This window comes from Tasmannia lanceolata, unplaced genomic scaffold (assembly GCF_043159265.1).
Source record: "Tasmannia lanceolata isolate RefF3 unplaced genomic scaffold, GAP_Taslan_0.1 ptg000020l, whole genome shotgun sequence".
Taxonomy (NCBI): domain Eukaryota; kingdom Viridiplantae; phylum Streptophyta; class Magnoliopsida; order Canellales; family Winteraceae; genus Tasmannia; species Tasmannia lanceolata.
Window position 1 is genome coordinate 5,622,951 of NW_027518697.1, and position 17,816 is coordinate 5,640,766.

Below are 17,816 nucleotides of genomic sequence, written 5' to 3' on the forward strand. Positions count from 1 at the left end.
AAATTTGTTTTATAGCTTTTAGTAAGGATTTTGAATGTTACAAAAAGACCCTAGAAAATAATCAAACATAAAAACAAAATTATGAAAGATATTTTGGTGCATTAGCACTAGGGGTGCAACTTGGGCAGGGTTTTACCCGACCCGCATCAACCCGACCCAGAAATACGATGTGTTGGGTTTAGAAATCTTGGGTTTCGAGTAGGGTCGGGTTTACATTTCCAAAACCCGCATGTTTCTCGGGTTGGGTCGGTTTTCAAGGGACCCGACCCGACCCCATGTAGATCATATGATCACCTCCATCGGATCTAGTGTGTCGCTAAACCTGATTTCAATGGATAAAAGGGCGGCCCCAGTGCACAAGGCTCCCGCCAGTGCGGGGTCCGGGGAGGGCTAGACGTACGTAGCCTTACTCTGCTTTGCTTGAGATTTGCTAGGGACCTTCACACAAGCCATTTCGTGGACTGGCTGTTGCATCAGAGAGCAGACACACATGGGCTCACTTTTTGTCTTATTCATTTAATTCATCCTGGCTGGTTTTTTTTTTTTCTCAAATGAGAGTCTCTGCTCCTCTTTATCTCAAATCCGTTTTCTCAAACAAAAAACTGTTCATTCCAAACTTGAAATTCAGTTGCCTACCGTTGAAATCCAAAACAGAGCCAAAGCAAAATAAAAAAGAGTGAAATGCTAATCTCAACACCTATCACTTCTCTCATTTCTCCTCTAAACCCTAGAAATCTCCCCTCAAAACTCTCCTCTACAACTCCTCTTTCTCCTACTCAAAACCCAAAAAATCTCTTCCTTTTCTCAAAAACCCTATACCCAGTTCCCCTTTCTTCTCCTCAAAACCCTAAAAATCTCTTCCCTTTCTCAAAAACCATAGACCCAGTTCCTCTTTCTTCTCCTCAAAACCCTAACCCTAAAAATCTCTCCCCTTTCTCAGAAACCCTAGCCCGCCGTTGCCTTCTCATCTCCCTAACCCTCTCCACCTCTCCCTTCCTCACAATTCCCCTCTCTCCACCAATCTCCAAAGCTCGTGGCCTCTTCCAAATGCCACCACCTCGTCTCAACAATCGGTAAATCTCGACCCTCCATTTCTTCTCCCTTTCAAAAACCCTTTTACCTGATTCCATTTTTTTTCAAAAAGGTATTTTCTGGTTCGGGCCGGAGAGTCCGAATTCGAGAGCTTTGGGATAATCAATACAAATCCTGTTGCGAAGACATCGATCGATAGTGGATTATCGGATGAAGGTAAGAAGCAAACTGCGAGAGCAGCGATCGAATTGAAGAAGAAGGGGGCGTGTTCGGGGGATTGCTGGGTCTGGCCTTCGATTACGCAGAGATCTTACCAGGCTGCTGAGATTATTGCTAGTGTTAATGGTGTCACTCGCAGGTAGGTGTACATTTTGTTCTTGTTGTGTTTTTTTTTTTTTTTGAAGATAAAATTAAGAAGCCTTGAACTGGATGAGATTGCTAGAAATGGAAATTAGGGTTTTTAGTGTTTGAGCCAAAAACAACCCCTAGAACTAGCTGAAAATTAGGGTTTTCTAGTTGTGTTTTCCATTTGCTATTCAAAGAATGTGTTTCCAAGAACCAATTAGGGTCGGCATTTCCTCGAAAGAAAGAACCAATAAGGGCTGATAATGGCCCTGTACAGGCTAATTGATAATGGTTTGTTGTGGCCAACTGAGATAGTTCTATTTCACAATGCCATGTTGTATAAAGGGCGGCCCAGTGCACAAGGCTCCCGCCATTGCGGGGTCTTGGGAGGGCTAGATGTATGCAGCCTTACCCGTACTTCGCAGAGAGGCTGTTTCAGTGACTCGAACCCGTGACCACGAGGTCACAATAGAGCAACCTAACCATTGCGCCAAGGCTCGCCCTTTACAGTGCCATTTTGTATGTGGGTGTAAAATTGAGAGATCTGGACTGTCCATATCATACGGCTAAATATATACCGTACCAAAATCAAATTGATCAGACAATCTTAATTGCCCCATTGGCAGCCTTCGAACGAAAGGTTAACATAATTGACAATTCACATTCAACAGGCAAAAGCCCGTTTGTTGAACAGGTAAATATGTTCAAGCTGGTATGATTTTCTGTAATGTGATGTATCCTTGGTAAGCCCTAAAATATGGGCCTCCGAATCCTTCAACCATAGTACCAAATGTATCGTGATGATGTATGTGCAAGAAACCCATCTCAGTTCCTGGTGAATTATGAGAAGTGAGCTCCTGATAAAGATTAACGTCATTAATCTATTGGGTTCTTCATTGGCTTTGTTAATTTTGTCATTACTTTGCAGCCGTATAGTTCCTGAGTACAGCTTTCTGGATGCCCGTGGCTTGGGAGCATATGAAGGAAAGAGATTGGAGTCTGTAATGGAGGTAGACTGATATAGACTTTCAATTCCTATGTATTTGATTGCTATTATGTGTGATGCTTTCTAGTGTGAATGCCCTTGCTGTCGGAAAATGGTTATAACCATCATCGCCATATAGTATCCTAAGTTGATGAAAGATGAACCTAATATGCTTCTATATATACCCGAGGACCTGCATTTTCTCTTTTAGCTGCTATCAAATGGTTTTTTGAGACTGAAAACTTCTCTTCTAAACAGCTAATGAGTAATAAACCACGGACCAGTGTTAAAGATATAACTAATTTCTTTTGAAGTTATTGTCATAATGTTGATTTTTTGTTTTCATAGAGATTTATTCTAGTGCCCATAAAAAAAGGATTTATTCTAGAGATGTGCTTACTAAATATTTCTCTACTAATTGTGTCTCCGAATAAAATTACTTCAGGTATATGAATCAGACAGCATTTCTCCTAGCATCAAGCCACCGCCTATTGATGATGGCACCCCAAATGAGAGTGTCGCAGATGTGTTTGTTCGTGTAACACAACTCATGTCAATTATAGAGACCCAATATTCTGGGGATACCATAATCATCGTCTCCCCAGATTCTGACAACTTAACAGTTCTACAAGCTGGTTTAATAGGGCTTGATCTCCGCAGGTAATACACATAACTACTACTTTCTTTGAGTTTTCAAACACAGATAAAATCTCTTTAAGACAATACACCAAACTGCCAAATAAGCACGATTTTCTGGCTTCACAATCCAGAACTCTCAAAAGATCATAGTTGTGCAATCCTTCACAGAAGTTTTTAAATGTCGTTGCATTGGGAGCTATGATTTTAAGAAGTTATGAGTGATGGGCAGATTATGTATATGCAGGCATAGGGAACTGTCTTTCAGTCCGGGCGAGGTGAGGTTGGTTGATCCCAAGAGCATACCTACTTACAAGCAACCTGCCTCAGCTGTGTACAAGTGTTTGAACCCACCAAGCTGTACCTGAAAATTTTATTGCTTCATTTCATGGATGACCAATGTGCTCAGCAACATATTCTTTGCCATTAAAGCATAAAATTCGCCGATGATCATTCACGCCTGTAACCGTCTTACTTCCTGACTGTTCATGGCCCTGTAATTTTCCCGATTACGCAGGAAAGATAAAGGAAAAAGGATCTTACTTGCTCGCATAGCTTTTTATTTTGTTGGTTTTGCAAGGATATTTCGAATCCCTTCTCTTCTGGTTTTGCTTCTGACTATCATTAGGCCCATTCCTACCCCCATAACAGCACACGTGATTTTGCCAGGAATTTTTTTTTCATGATAAATCTGTGTCTCCAAGTGGTGAGAGAGATTTGAGAGGGCACTATTGAGATGAGCCCGAGGAGAAGGGGCTTAAAATATGGAAAAAGTCAATTCGATTTTGAGTATAGTTTTTTGTTTCCTGATTTTTTGCCACTTCTCATTACTTGGAGACACTGTTTTCCTGTTTTTTGTTTCCTGATTTTTAGCCACTTCACCCTCATCTCCACTCGGAGACACCAATTTATCATAAAAAAGATTCATGGTAGCCGAACATGGCCAGGAGTAGGTAGACAGTTCGATCAGGATTAATGCTAATAGAGAATAATCTCTGTTTGATGGAAATTTTTTTCTGGGGATTTTTTTTCTTTCCACAAATTAGGGGGAAATGATATGATTATGTTTAATTTATAGGGATATCATCATAAATTGAAGATCTCTCTAAATAAAAATTGAATAGTGTTGGTTCAAGTTATCTTTTTTCCTGTGCAAAAAAAGGTAGATTTTTTAGAAACATTTTTCCTTTCCCAACTTTTCCGTAAAAATCTAGCAATCCAGCACATGAAGTTGAAATCGCCTATGCATATCATCCAAATAGGTGGGGCCCAGTATACACTACCGTCATGTCTTTCCACGTCTGATATCAAATCTCATAGTTGTTTTTGGATTACCGGAATCAGACACTGGACACAGACGCCAGAATCAGCATCCTATTATGATTCCACCTGATTAACTCCAGTTGTTGGTTCAAAAAAGAAAGAAAGAAAGAAAGACTAAGACAAGCTGAGTTTGTGCAATTATTAAAATATGGTAGTGCCAAGATCGGCCACCTAAAAAAAACCATTTAAAACGATGAGACAGGTCCTTGATAGCCAAGTACCCTCTTCATGAGGGTATTGCTAAAATTTAGTACCTCTTCTGTGATGAATATATCTTCTCACAATTAAGAGGCAAATTAGCCTCTCTGAAGTATCGCTTTAGTGTAAATCTCAGCCTTTACTCACCTCTTAGTTTATATTACTAAGCAGAGCAATTTCAAGTTTTTAAAACCTGAACTTCACACTCCTACAAAAAATTCATTTCTTTATAAATTCCTGATGATTGATTATCTTTAACTAATGAAAGAAAATCCCCCAACTTAGATAGGCAATCTATAGATGTGGCTATAGGGATTGGAGTCCATGAGATTGTAGGACTAGCGAATCCATGATATGGACCAAAAGTGATGCCACTCTGATGGGTCGGGGTGCAACTCTAGTCGATTTTTTGGGATGAGTTTTTACCATAAAATTGAGTCAGGTTCGGGTTGATTCCAATTCATTTTTTAGCAAAAGCTCAGTGCGATCCGACCCAAGTTTTGCACCCTTAGAAGAGATGGGGTTGTGGGGCCATGGCAACACAATGGTGAAGCAGGTCCTTGAAAGGCAAGGCAAGTCAAAGAGCTGTGAAACAACCAAATACTCCAAAAGCTTAATAAGTTAGAGTTGGTGTTATTTAATCATTTACATTTGAACACACACCCCCTAGGTCTCGCATCTCTTTTTTGGGTTGGGCCGTACACATGAATTTTTAATATCAAGGATTTGGGTTTTGAACTCAAAGACCTGTCGTGAAGCAATAGCTCTGATACCATATGACACAACCAATTACTCCAAAAGCATGAGGCAATTGTGAAACAACCAATTACTCCAAAAGCTTAAGCTTAGAGTTTGGATTATTTAATCATTTATACTTCAACAAGAGCAGGGTGGTGTGATATGACCTCTGGCTGAGAGGGTGATGGAGAGACCTCAGTGGTGTCAGGGAACGGTGGGGGGGGGGGGGGGGTGGGGGGGGGGGGGGGGGGTGTGTTGGTTAGGAAAGGACTTGGCTTAAAAAATTAGACACTGAACTTTGAGCTTAGGACCTGAGATTTCTTTTTCTGCGGTTTTCAAAGAAAAATTCATTGTATTTTTGAGTTATCCATGGTCTTGGATTGTAGCAAACATGACATTCTATAAACAGAAAGAGTAGGTAAACAGTTGTATCAGGATTAATGCTAAGTTGCTACCAGACATTAAGTCTTGGATTGCAAGAAGAAGAAAATTTCTTACCATGAGTAGGTTGAACTTCCGACCAGGATTAATGCTAAGAGATAGTAGTCCCTATTTGGACTGCAAGAAAAACATTTATGACGAAAAGCTTTTTCCATGGGGAAATTTTTTCTTTAGGCTGCATTTCTTTCGACGTAAAATGGATGGAAAACAAATAATCTGCTCATTTTTTACTCTAAAAATGGACGTAAATTTTGTTTTTTACGCACAATTTATAGGGACATCATAAATTGAAGATCCCTCTAAATAAAAATTAAATATGGATGGTTCAAGTTATCTTTTTCCTGTGCTGAAAACAGACAAACTCTTACAAATATTTTTCATTTCCAAAGTTTTCAAGAAAATTCTTGCAATCCGACATGGTGTTTTTGGATTGCCGGAATCAGATGTTGGAATAAGGATCTGATTCTAATTCTGCCTGATTCATGCATTTGTTTCAAGAGAAGAACGGAATCAAGAGTGCGGAATCGACACCATGTGGAATTAAAGTGGAGAAATGCTGGATTCTGTGACCCGCCCTAAGAGGTGGTATTCTGATTTCGGTCCAATTGGAGTGTTTTATTTGATTTTTTTGAATTAAAAATTTATTTTATTTTTTTCTCATTCAGTTTAAGGGAGAATCGGAATATGATGTTGCTTCTGATTCTTGAATCCGGCAATCCAAATGCGCGACCGGGCCTAATGAAATGTGGCTTATATAGATCATCCCAATATGTGGGACCCGCTATGCTTTTCAGTATCATGTATTTCACCTAGAATACATGCATTCCCATGTATCATGTAAAATCTCATCATTGTCACATTGTGCTTGGATTACTTGAATTACTTGAATCAGGCATTGGAATCGTCATCCTATTCCAATTCCACCTCGATTCTAACAGTCGATTAAAAAAATGAACGAAATCAGGGGGTGGAAATCACATCAGGTGGAATCAAAGATTTAAAATGATGAAATCTGTTTCCCGCCCAAGAGGTAATATTCTTATTTCGTCGGAATGAAATTTTTATAAGAATTTTTTTAATTAAACCTCTATTTTAATTTTTCTCATTCTGTTCTTCGAAGCAGAATCTTAATAGGAATCGGAATAGAATGCTAATTTCAGATTCCAAACACATGCTTAAGTAGAAAGGCTCATCCTCCATTAAAAATCCTAACAATTACTTAACGAGACTAAGTCACACTTCCAAAGACGACTAAGTCAAAAGTATTAAATTGTTCTTGCCTTCTTCTCACTTATTAAAGGACCACATTTTCGAACATCCTAACGTTTGGCCTTTGAAACTGTATAAAAGGCCAAGTCCTTCACTTGCAAACCATTAAAAAAAAACCCTTCTCTTTTGCATGTGTTGGGGTAAAATCGGTTTACCCTGTACCAACCCTCAGACCAAACCTTAACACACAACCAGTTCGATGTAAACAAATATAAGGAACTATCGGCGCCGACTCACGACAAGGCGCCCACAACATTTCTCCTAGACCGGAACCGACCCTCAAAAGGAGCCATGCACAATCGCGGGAATCCCGCCATCAATTCGAGCAACCGTTACCCTTAGGGCGCTCCATTCGAATTCAAAACATCCCGCCAAGGCCACCGACCACGATCTCCGCACAGAATCCCAGGAAATCATGCCCCCACGATTATAAGCGCCACCTCCGGATAATCGTTACGTTAATTGCGCTCCATTCCAATTCGAAAGTTCCCGCCATTCCTCCATTCCCGCTCGGTCAACCATAAAATTAAGCCCCCACAATGGTAACTGCCGCCCAATCAACACCACATCAGCACCATCATTGATGCAAACGAATATCACCAAGAATAGTTCAGTTCGTTGGCGTGGAATAACTTTCTTATTTTTTAATTTGTATTTTCGTCATTTTGTTTGTTGTATTTTTTTACGGTATCAAATCTTGTTCTTTTGGCCTAGTTTTGGTGTTTTTAGAAAGGTTTTTCGATTACCAATCTAAAGAGCCCAAGATTATGCGATTTGGACTTGATTTGGCTAAATTATAGGCAGTTTTAGGTATGGTAAGTGTCTATTACGGGATTATTAATTTAGGTAAGTTTTAGTCAAGTTTTAGGTTTTATTTATGTTATTTTAGATGGACAGTTACGATTAGTTGCTTGGGAATTAAGTTAGCTCTTAGGGTTTCTTTTATTATAAATATATATGTTACGTAAGCATTGTAATGGACTTTGATTATTGAATGAAAATTGCCTTTCGCTTTTGAGTTCTTTTGAGAATTTTTGGTTGTTTGGATTAGCACCTGCAGGAGTATTTTCTAATTTCGCTCTGAGAAACTCGACTTCGACGGGATCGAAGTAAATCACATCCCCTTCGACGGTGATCGAAGTATTCTATTCCCTACGACTGTGTTCGAATGGCCCCTTTTTCATTTATTTTGTCAATCTTGCATCCGCTGCTGTGCCATGAAGACCGTCCAGATTTTTGGACTGCATCAATCATGGGCATGATAGACGTAGTGGGCATCATGGGCCTCCCTTCCTATAAAAAGGTCCCCCACGCTCAAAGGTGATCATTTTCCTCTACCCCCAAAATGCTCTCTTTCTCTCTGAATTAGTATTTTGCTTAGATACTGTTGATGCCGATTTCTGACTTGAGCATCGGAGGGTACCTCCGGAGGGGACTCCGGGAGCCCTTCTAACGTTGTTTCCTGTGAGCGCAGGCACCCACTGATCGGAGCTCTACCAACCCGAACAGCCGGATCCGTCTACAACGCTCATCCGATTCTCAGGTACAAATTTTGGCGTCATCAGCATGCAAAGCTACTAGGAGAAAGATAGCAAGCCCTTTGTTGTTCTTGCTAGCTAGTTTTTTCTGTCTCTCCAACCATGACTAGTTTAACCCATTCAAAACTCCCCCTAGCCTTCCTCTTCATTCTCACCATCATCTCATCTCTTGTCTCAGCATAGCTCTCAGATGACTCCTATGACAACACTTGTCCCTTCGTCTTTGACACGGTGAGGACCGCCGTTCAATCCGCAATGGTCCGAGAAGCGCGCATGGGTGCATCCCTTATACGATTATTCTTCCATGACTGTTTTGTCAGTGTAAGTTGTGAAAATTGAACCCATTCCCTACTCTAGCATTTCATCATGAGCCTTATTTAGAAAATAATGTACATGTATAACATACAATAAACATGGGTGTAGTAGACAACAAAAAAACACATCCAGTGTTTTTTCAAATTTTTGTCAAACTCTTACCAAGTTTGTCTGGCATTTGCCTCGCCGAATTATTCCCCAATCTGAACTCTGCAATTATAATTCCATCTGATAGAAAAGGGTAAGAATTTAGATAATTAATCTCACATTTTTTTTTTTGTATTCTCAGTTTGGAGGACCATGTTATTCATTAACATTGGGGAGGAGAGATGCCAGAACTGCAAATAGGGATGGAGCAATCAGTGACCTTATAAGCCCTTTTGAGAACCTTGACACACTTATTCAAAAGTTCAGTAATAAAGAATTCAGTGCTAGGGAGATGATTGTCCAAGGTTGCCAAAGCGGGAATCGGAAGCTGGAATCGAAACGAGAATCGAAAGCGGGAATCGAAGGCTCCCAGGGAAGAATCCTACTCAAGGTTGCCAGAGCGGAAATCAAAACGGGAATCGAAGGCTCCCAGGGAAGAATCCTGCTTCCTTGTGATTGCCCGGTTGGCATCCAGACCGTCGGCCAAGCCAGGTGTGTTAGCTTCCGAGATCGGATTTATAACGATACCAACATCAATTCTTCTTTTGCATCTTCCCTAAAGGCTAATTGTCCTCGCACTAGCGGAAATGGCGATGATAACTTGGCCCCTCTTGATCCTCAGAGCTCCAACCACTTTGGAAACAATTATTTTCAAGCTTTGATCCGTAGAAGAGGTATACTTCACTCTGATCAGGTGTTGTTCAGTGGAGGCTCTACCAACTCTGATGTAACGAAATATAGCAACGATGAAGATTCATTTGCCATGGATTTTGCAAATGCCATGGTTAAAATGGGGAATTTGAGCCCCCTCACTGGAAGTGATGGTGAGGTTCGTGTTAATTGTGCAAGGGTTAATTAGAGTTGATATCTAGTTATATGTAAGGTGGAGTTAATTATAAGTGGCATAGTAATAGTTGCACTCGAGTAATCGATCAAACTATCAGTTCTTAAGAAAAATTTAGATATGTTTTGCTTGTGAAGTTTGTGTATCCTTGATTTGGACTTAATAAGATAGTACTCTCCTCTCTCTCTCTCCTTAATAAGATAGTACTTAAGAAATCTCTCTCTCTCTACTTAATAAGATAGTACTTAAGAAATCCCTCTCTCTCTCTCTCTACCCTTAGTCCTAATTAAGTAGTCCCTAGGACACTCAGATGGATGATCCGATTCGAAATGGATTGTGACTTAAGACTTATAAAGTAGGATCCAAAAATCACTTCGAAAAGGATTCAACTGATATAAAGAATCCGAACAGATCGTGACCAAGACATAGGTGGATTCGATCCAAAGTGGATCCATACGTTGACTCCTGGCCCTATGTGTTGATGCATCGACCTTCCCTATTATCACTGTCCACGTCATCAATCATTTAGCGATATGTTAGGAGGGCACATTAGGAGGGGCACACAACTACACAATCTTGGGACATCCAATAATTCTTTTCATACGCGCGTGTGTACTAGTTTTACAGAGCAATTGAGTTGTCTGGAGTGTGTTCTGATTGTACGTCTCTATTATTTAATCCTAAAAATTTTAGGGGTTGATTGTGAGATAATCTAACCTTGAATAATACCTTATCCCGAATTGTCTGTTATCCCTGATTGTAGAGAATGTCCAATCTGCCTTGAGGTTGAGGGTTCCTCCCAGCTGACTTACAAAAAATAAAAAAGCATACGTATAATGCTGAGTTTTTCTCAAACTGCATTTACCCGGTGATGCATTTAAGCAGTTTGTACAACACTTAATTCTCTGGAATCTGGATGGAATAAATTACCTTGTTTCAGAAAAATGGACATGCCCATCAAACAGTGTTCGTTTCACATGGTACCAGAGCTAGCTCCGCCTCACAGCAGGTCCTGAGTTCAAAACCAAACAACTCCTTGATATTGAAAATCCACGTGTATGGCCAACCTAAGGACTTTGGCACCATCCCTAGTGTAGGTTTGGATTGCCCAAATAGGCACTGGTATCGGCATCCGATTCTTATTTCGGTCGTTTCTAGGGTTTGGTTCAAAATAAATGAACAGAATCAGGGGATGAAAATAATGAAGTTACCCAAATCTATTTCTCGCCCCCAAGAGGTGGTATTCTGATTCTGCTTTAGTTGGAATGAAACTTTTCTTATCATAGTTTTCCCATTCCGTTTACAAGGGGATTTGAATAAGAATCAGAATAGGATGCCGATTCAAATTCCTGATTCTAGCAATCCAAAGGCAAATTGAGAAATAAAATGGTTTGATCAGCAGGCAGGGTGAATCATTACCTCTTTATGATGAATGCACCTTCTCACAATTAAGAGGCAAATTACCCTATTTCAAACCTTGTGAAAGAGATGGGCTTTAAATTTTTACGAGTGTCCAAGTTTCTCCAAAGAATATTAAAAAATTGATGGATGAGTGATAAAGTGACTTAAAAATATCTATAAATCGAGGAATTTATCATCGCAGAAGGCATTTCGCAGGTGGCCTGTTGCATGTGAGAGCAGGAATGCAAAGACAAGTTTAGACGTAAAAGGCATGTTTTTTTTTTTTTTTTGCATGGGTAAAATTTGTGCTCAAAGGAATGCTATGAAAAAATTTCATCAAATTTTACAACCGATTTTACGGCGCTCAAAGAAACAACGGTAAATTTTTCTAGAGTAAATTATTACTTTGGAAAAGCATGCCTTCATAAACTTTACCTTAGGAAATCTTACTTTGCTCATTTTACGTAGAATGAACCAGAGCTGAAAGAAAATCTACTAACACGGCTGCCGAGTGATGCCGCTATGGCCGTCGGATTCATCCCACCTGTGGTATGACCTCGGGCCGAGAGGGGTGATGGAGAGATTGTAAGGGTGTCGGCGGCAAACGGTGGGGCTGACGTTGGCGAGGAAAGCACTTGGCTTAATATATTATAGACACTTAGGCCAAGTTTGGATACCTAGAGTATTTGGATTTGGATTTGAATTTTGGATACCAAATACACCAATCATCCCCATGCTCATGTTGAGCGATTCGCTGCTGCTGCAGCAAGGTCGAGGAGCAGCGAGGGTGAAGAAAATTGCCACAAATATTGATTACCAAATAATGTCTTGCAGAACAGATTTGCAAATCGGTTTTTTTTTCACTGTTGTAGCTGATTTGGAAATCTAACGGTCTGACCCAGTTCAAAATCTCAACTGCAAATGTGAGAAAACCAAACTTAAATCTTCTGGATAACCAAACGTGGCCTTATATTTCCGCTTAAATAGAATGAATTTAAAAGATAAATTCATTCTATTTTTGAGTTATGACTGATCTTGTTGAGTTATCCATGGTCTTGGATTGCGGCAAACATGAGATAGTTATTTTATCTGAGGATAAAATAAAGAGAGAGTGGGTAGACAGTTCGATCAGGATCAATGCTAAGTTGCCAAAAGACAATGAATCCCCGTTTGGATTGCAAGAAAAATATTTCTGACGGGTTGACAGTTTGATCGGGATTAATGCTAATAGACAATAATCCCTACTTGGATTGCAAGAAAAACATTTATGATGGATTTTTTTTTTCTCAGGAATTTTTTTTCCTTCCACAAATTAGGAGGAAATGATATGATTATGTTTAATTTAGAGGGATATCATCAAATTGAAGATACCTCTAAATAAAAATTGAATTGTATTGGTTCAAGTCATCTTGTTTCGTGTGAAAAAAAGAGAGTAAAGTTTTAGAAATATTTTTCCTTTCCAAACTTTTGCGCAGAAAACTTACAATCCAAACAGTAAATGAAACCGCTTATACAGATCATCCAAATATGTGGGCCCATCATACACCTTCTACCGTCATGCTTCTCCACTAAAATACATACACACTCACGTAATATATCAAATCTCATAATTGCTTTTGGATTACAGGAATCAGACGCCGGAATCAGAATCCTATCATGATTCCACCTGATTCTAGTAGTTGGTTCAAAAAATTGAACCAATCAGGGGGTGGAAATTACATCAGGTAGAATGAAAGGGAAAAAATGCTTGAATCTATTTCCCACCCCAACAGCTGGTATTTTGACTCCACCCCAGGCGGAATGGAATTTTTATTAGAATGTCTTTGACTTAAAACTTTTTGTTTTTATTTTTTCACGTTCCGATGTTCACATCAGAATCTGAATAGGAATCAGAATAGGATGCCGATTCCTGATTCAGACAATCGAAACACACCCTTAGGTGGAATAGGTCTTCCTCTCTTAAAAGAGCCTAACATTTGTGACTAAGTCTCACTTCCAAAGACGACATTTTTCAAGTCAAAAATATTAAATTGTCCTTGCATTCTTTCCACTTACTAATGGGAAGTGATATATTTGCCCCTTTCTTTTACTTGGGACAGCCCCAACAAGTGTAGTTATGACTACTCTTTTACATTGAGGGGACTGTCCCAAGTAACAAAAGGGAAAGAATATATCATTTCACTTTTACCACCAAAGTGCCCCATTTTCAAACATACAAACGTACGCGTTTCAAACTGTCATTATTACCCACAAACTTCCTATATAAGAGGCCATGTTCTTCACTTTCAAACCATTAAGAAACCCATTGTCTTTTGCATGCAGAGCAACTAAGAGGAAGATAACAAGCTCTTTGTAGTTTTAGCAAGCTAGCTTTTCTCAGTCTCTCTAACCATGGCTAGTTTCACTCATTCAAACCTCCCCCTAGCCTTCCTCATCATTCTCATCACCATCTCATCTCCTGCCTCAGCACAACTCTCAGTCTCCTACTATGGAAACACTTGCCCCTCCGTCTTCGACACGGTGAGGACCGCCATACGCTCCGCAATCAACCGAGAGGATCACATGGGCGCATCCATTATACGAATGTTCTTCCATGACTGTTTTGTTAGTGTAAGTTGCACTCAATCAATACTAAACAAGATAGTAGACTAGCTAGCCGCTTTTCTTGGTATCGCTCATTTATCTATCTAATTGTGTCGTTGTGATTGTAGGGTTGCGATGGAGGGATTCTTCTGGCTGACAGTGGATCATTTGTTGGGGAACAGAACGTCGGGGCTAACAGCAATTCGATTCGAGGGTACGATGTGATCAACAACATAAAGACACAAGTGGATAGTGCATGTGGGGGGAGTGTAGTGTCTTGTGCAGACATCTTAGCCATTGCGGCCCGCGATTGCCTCGTCGAAGTCAGTATGATTATAACCTTATTACGTACAAAAAACATGCATCAACATTAAAGCATGCCCATGTTTCGCAAGAAAATTATTTTAAGAAACAACTAGATTGACCATATTTTCCAGCTTCCAAGTATTTTAAAAAACACTTGAAATTTTTTACGAATTTTTGTTAAACTCTTCCCAAGTTTGTCTAGCATTTGTCTGGCCAAATTATTTGTGAATCTGAAATTTGTAACTATGGCTCTTCCTTGTAGGGAATTAACCGCGTAGAACTCACCCCTAAAAGCTAGCCGTTAGAGGGAGGGTGCCCATTCCCTTATAACCCATCCCCATCCATTTTACTTATCCGATGAGGGACTATTTGCTTCTGCGCGGAACCCCGACAATCTCCCTTCAACGCGGAAGCAACGTGGACAATCTCACTCCTCCACGTGGAGGCAACGTGGGAACCACGAGATACTATACCGGGATTTCCGAGATCTTCCCCGGGGTTACCAAGCCCTAAGCTTTGATACCAATTGTAGGGAATTTAACCGGGTAGAACTCACCCCCAAAAGCTAGACGTTAGAAGGAGGGTTTCCTGTGCCCATTCCCTTATAACCCATCTCCATCCAATTCACTTATCCGATGTGGGACTATTTGCTTTTGTGCAGAAACCCCCAACATTCCTGATAGATAAAGGTAAGAATTTACTGATTAATCTCATTTTTCTGTTTTATCAGTTCGGAGGACCATCTTATTCAGTACTAGTGGGGAGGAGAGATGCAAGAACTGCAAATAGGGATGGAGCAAATAGTGACCTCATAAACCCAAATGAAAACCTTGATTCAATTATTCAAAAGTTCAGTAATAAAGGATTTAGTGCTAGGGAGATGGTTGCCTTATCTGGCTTGCACATCGTCGGCCAAGCTAGGTGTATTACCTTCCGAGATCGGATTTATAATGAAACCAATATTGATTCTTCGTTTGCAGCTTCCCTAAAGGCTAATTGTCCTCGTACTAGCGGAAATGGCGACGATAACTTGGCCCCACTTGATCCTCAAAGCTCGAACTGCTTTGGAAACCATTATTTTCAAGCTTTGATCAGTAGAAGAGGTCTACTTCACTCTGATCAGGTGTTGTTCAATGGAGGCTCTACCGACTCTGATGTAATGACATATAGCAGCGATGCCAATTCGTTTTGCACAGATTTTGCGAATGCCATGGTTAAAATGGGGAATTTGAGCCCCCTCACAGGGACCCAAGGCGAGGTTCGAGTTAATTGTGCAAGGGTAAATTAGAGTTTCTATCTATATTAGTTATGGTGGAGTTAATTATAAGTGTCTTGACAATAGTTACACTTGTGTTTTCTATCAAGCTGTCGGTTCTTAAGAATGATTTAGATATGTTTTGCTTGTCACGATGTAATTTCGTTAAGTAGTATTTAATGTATGCTTGATATGGACATAATAAGATATATAGTGTACTCTCTCTCTCTCTCTCTCTCTCTCTCTCTCTCTCTCTCTCTCTCTCTCTCTCTCTCTCTCTCAACTAAAATAGAGTTGGGTCAGCTTTTTTATGGGGAAACCTGAGATTCATAAGTCTGACCCTATCCTAGAGAGTTTCTGAAGTTGGATTTTTCCACATGCACTTATTTTACCTTAAGAATGCATGACATAAATTGCGGCATTCCTCATTCAATACATATTTCAACATTTCAAAAGGATAATGATGTGCAATTAAGCGAGGATTCAATTGCTAGTTTCTAGTTTTTCTAGTGGTTTTTTCGCCACAACTGAAGCTGATACCACATGTGAGATAGCTCATGCCTTGAGGACATCTCAATTGGATCTCTTTGGCTATCAACACCTTGAGAAAAATGATTCTCGCTCCTTAGTTTCCTTCATTTGAAAAGTAGTGGAAGGAGGACTTACCAAATGACATGAACAACAAGGCTTGGCTTACAATGTGTGGGCACAGGAACTCGAGAACTCGAGAACTTTACTTCATTTGCATCCATTCCTTTCAACTATCTAGCTATATCAACTACCTAACTATTTCAGCACAAGATCTTGGCCATTGATCTTGCATGGCCAAATTAAATTTACCTTTAGGTCTGATATTTGGAATGACTAAAACACGGAGTAATGTCTGAACTCCATGTTGCTAACCTCGACCTAGAGACAATATTGATCCAAACTTGTTTCTACTAGGCCTTGCCCAAGGGACACAAAATCTCATAGATAATGCCCTACAAAATCGATCAACGGTTTAGCTTTTCTCGGCAGAATCCAATAAAGAGAATCCATGGATTAAGAGCTAATACACCCCAATCAAGATGAGAACGGCAATGACCCATACTAATTGCAGCATATGGCACTCCCAAAACGATTAGGAGAGTGTTACTATCAAAACAAAGATTCTCAAAGATTATAGCCAGGCACGGTATATCTTCTTGTGGCATGTGGCACTCTCAAAACGATTTGGAGAGTGCCATGGTCAAAACAAAGATTCTCCAAGATTGTAGCCAAGCATGATCTTCTTTAGGCCACGTTTGGAAGCCATGAAAGTTTTTTCCATGGAATATTGGTTTATCAAGTGCGTGGTGGGAGAGCGGCAAGGAGGGTGTGAGACCCTCTCAATTACCTTCCTCCTTGTTGCTTCAAGGCGTGATATCACTTTCCTTAAGACAAGATTCGCCCTCACTAGTAGTGTGCAAAGGGGATCCGCGAATTGCCTCCAAGATATAATGAAGCCTAGTAGGGAAGCCCTACTAATGTTTGATGACGCGTAGCACTAGCGGAATCAAACCCGAAATGCCCTTCCGAAATTTCAAGCCTTAGAGAAATTTCTAGATACTGTTTCTACAGAAAAACAGTATCTTGAACAGTAAACAAAAGAAAAACAGTATGTAGAAATACTTGGGGATTTTGTAAGAGTGTAGAAGAGAGTGTAAAGTCTGTCAGAATTGCCAATTCGTTTTCCTGTTATGAAATGACTGAATTCTGCACATTTTGTAGACCACCTGGTGTCTTTTCAGTGTGAAAAACACCTCGAAGTGCAAAGTGCGCCTAAAAAAACGCCAATAAAGCGCCACTATGCGCCCTATAGCCCATTGCCTACGCCGCGCGAGCGTGTGCGCAACGTCCCGCGGGTCCAACCATGGGTTCAACCCAATGTGCAATCAACAAGTATTAGAGAACTATAGTGCTTTATAAGCCATTCTCTTTCCTTTCTCTGATCTGGTACGGGACTATCTTTTCAACTACACTTCTACATCCTTTTGTAAAAGCAAATCTTTCTAAGAAAATATTTTCTTTTTCCCAAACGCTTTTGATAAAATATTTTCCAAAACACTAAAACATGCAAAATACATGATTTTGAAAATCCAAAATCACTAACATCAGGCTCTTCCTATCCCTCTCTCAACACTTTGTAAGCTAATTTTCCATGAAAATAAAAATTCCTAGTTGCCAAACATGGCCAACTTGGCCTCTCAAGTCACCCGAAATTTCGGAGGTATTTTGTCTCGAAATTTCGGCCAAAATTTTGTAACATTTTTGTTTTTTAAATGTCATTTTCTCGAAAATTTGGAATTTCACAAAATTTCGGTTTTAGTCCCCACCGAAATTTCAGATTTCGGCCGAAATTTAAAACCATGCTTCTAACTAGCTAAAAGAAAAAACCATTTGAGGGACAGATTTTGTTGCAAGAAAAGATATATAGCG

General features: G+C 39.9%; 2 protein-coding genes and 1 pseudogene across 2 annotated transcripts; all 3 read left to right on the plus strand.

The window, feature by feature from the left end:
* The first annotated feature begins 563 nt into the window (after window positions 1-563).
* On the plus strand, window positions 564-3,548 carry LOC143854415 (Phosphoglycerate mutase family protein). Its single transcript, XM_077364389.1, has 5 exons — window positions 564-1,073; window positions 1,145-1,390; window positions 2,306-2,387; window positions 2,808-3,022; window positions 3,246-3,548. The coding sequence occupies exons 1-5, from the start codon at window positions 682-684 to the stop codon at window positions 3,364-3,366; spliced, it is 1,056 nt and encodes a 351-aa protein (XP_077220504.1). The 5' UTR covers window positions 564-681; the 3' UTR covers window positions 3,367-3,548.
* Window positions 3,549-8,760: 5,212 nt separating this feature from the next.
* On the plus strand, window positions 8,761-9,826 carry LOC143854862 (peroxidase 52 pseudogene; annotated as a pseudogene).
* A 3,695-nt stretch (window positions 9,827-13,521) lies between these two features.
* On the plus strand, window positions 13,522-15,581 carry LOC143854904 (peroxidase P7-like). The gene is made up of 3 exons (XM_077365034.1): window positions 13,522-13,822; window positions 13,924-14,118; window positions 14,832-15,581. The coding sequence occupies exons 1-3, from the start codon at window positions 13,604-13,606 to the stop codon at window positions 15,387-15,389; spliced, it is 972 nt and encodes a 323-aa protein (XP_077221149.1). The 5' UTR covers window positions 13,522-13,603; the 3' UTR covers window positions 15,390-15,581.
* Window positions 15,582-17,816: the final 2,235 nt, after the last annotated feature.

Bases quoted from the DNA above. Each gene is read 5' to 3' on its own strand.
- LOC143854904 (XM_077365034.1), top strand. From the start codon at position 13,604: ATGGCTAGTTTCACTCATTCAAACCTCCCCCTAGCCTTCCTCATCATT. The intron at 13,823-13,923 runs GTAAGTTGCACT...TTGTGATTGTAG, and splicing joins TCCATGACTGTTTTGTTAGT to GGTTGCGATGGAGGGATTCT. The intron at 14,119-14,831 runs GTCAGTATGATT...CTGTTTTATCAG, and splicing joins CCCGCGATTGCCTCGTCGAA to TTCGGAGGACCATCTTATTC.
- LOC143854415 (XM_077364389.1), top strand. From the start codon at position 682: ATGCTAATCTCAACACCTATCACTTCTCTCATTTCTCCTCTAAACCCT. The intron at 1,074-1,144 runs GTAAATCTCGAC...TTTTTCAAAAAG, and splicing joins CCACCTCGTCTCAACAATCG to GTATTTTCTGGTTCGGGCCG. The intron at 3,023-3,245 runs GTAATACACATA...ATGTATATGCAG, and splicing joins ATAGGGCTTGATCTCCGCAG to GCATAGGGAACTGTCTTTCA.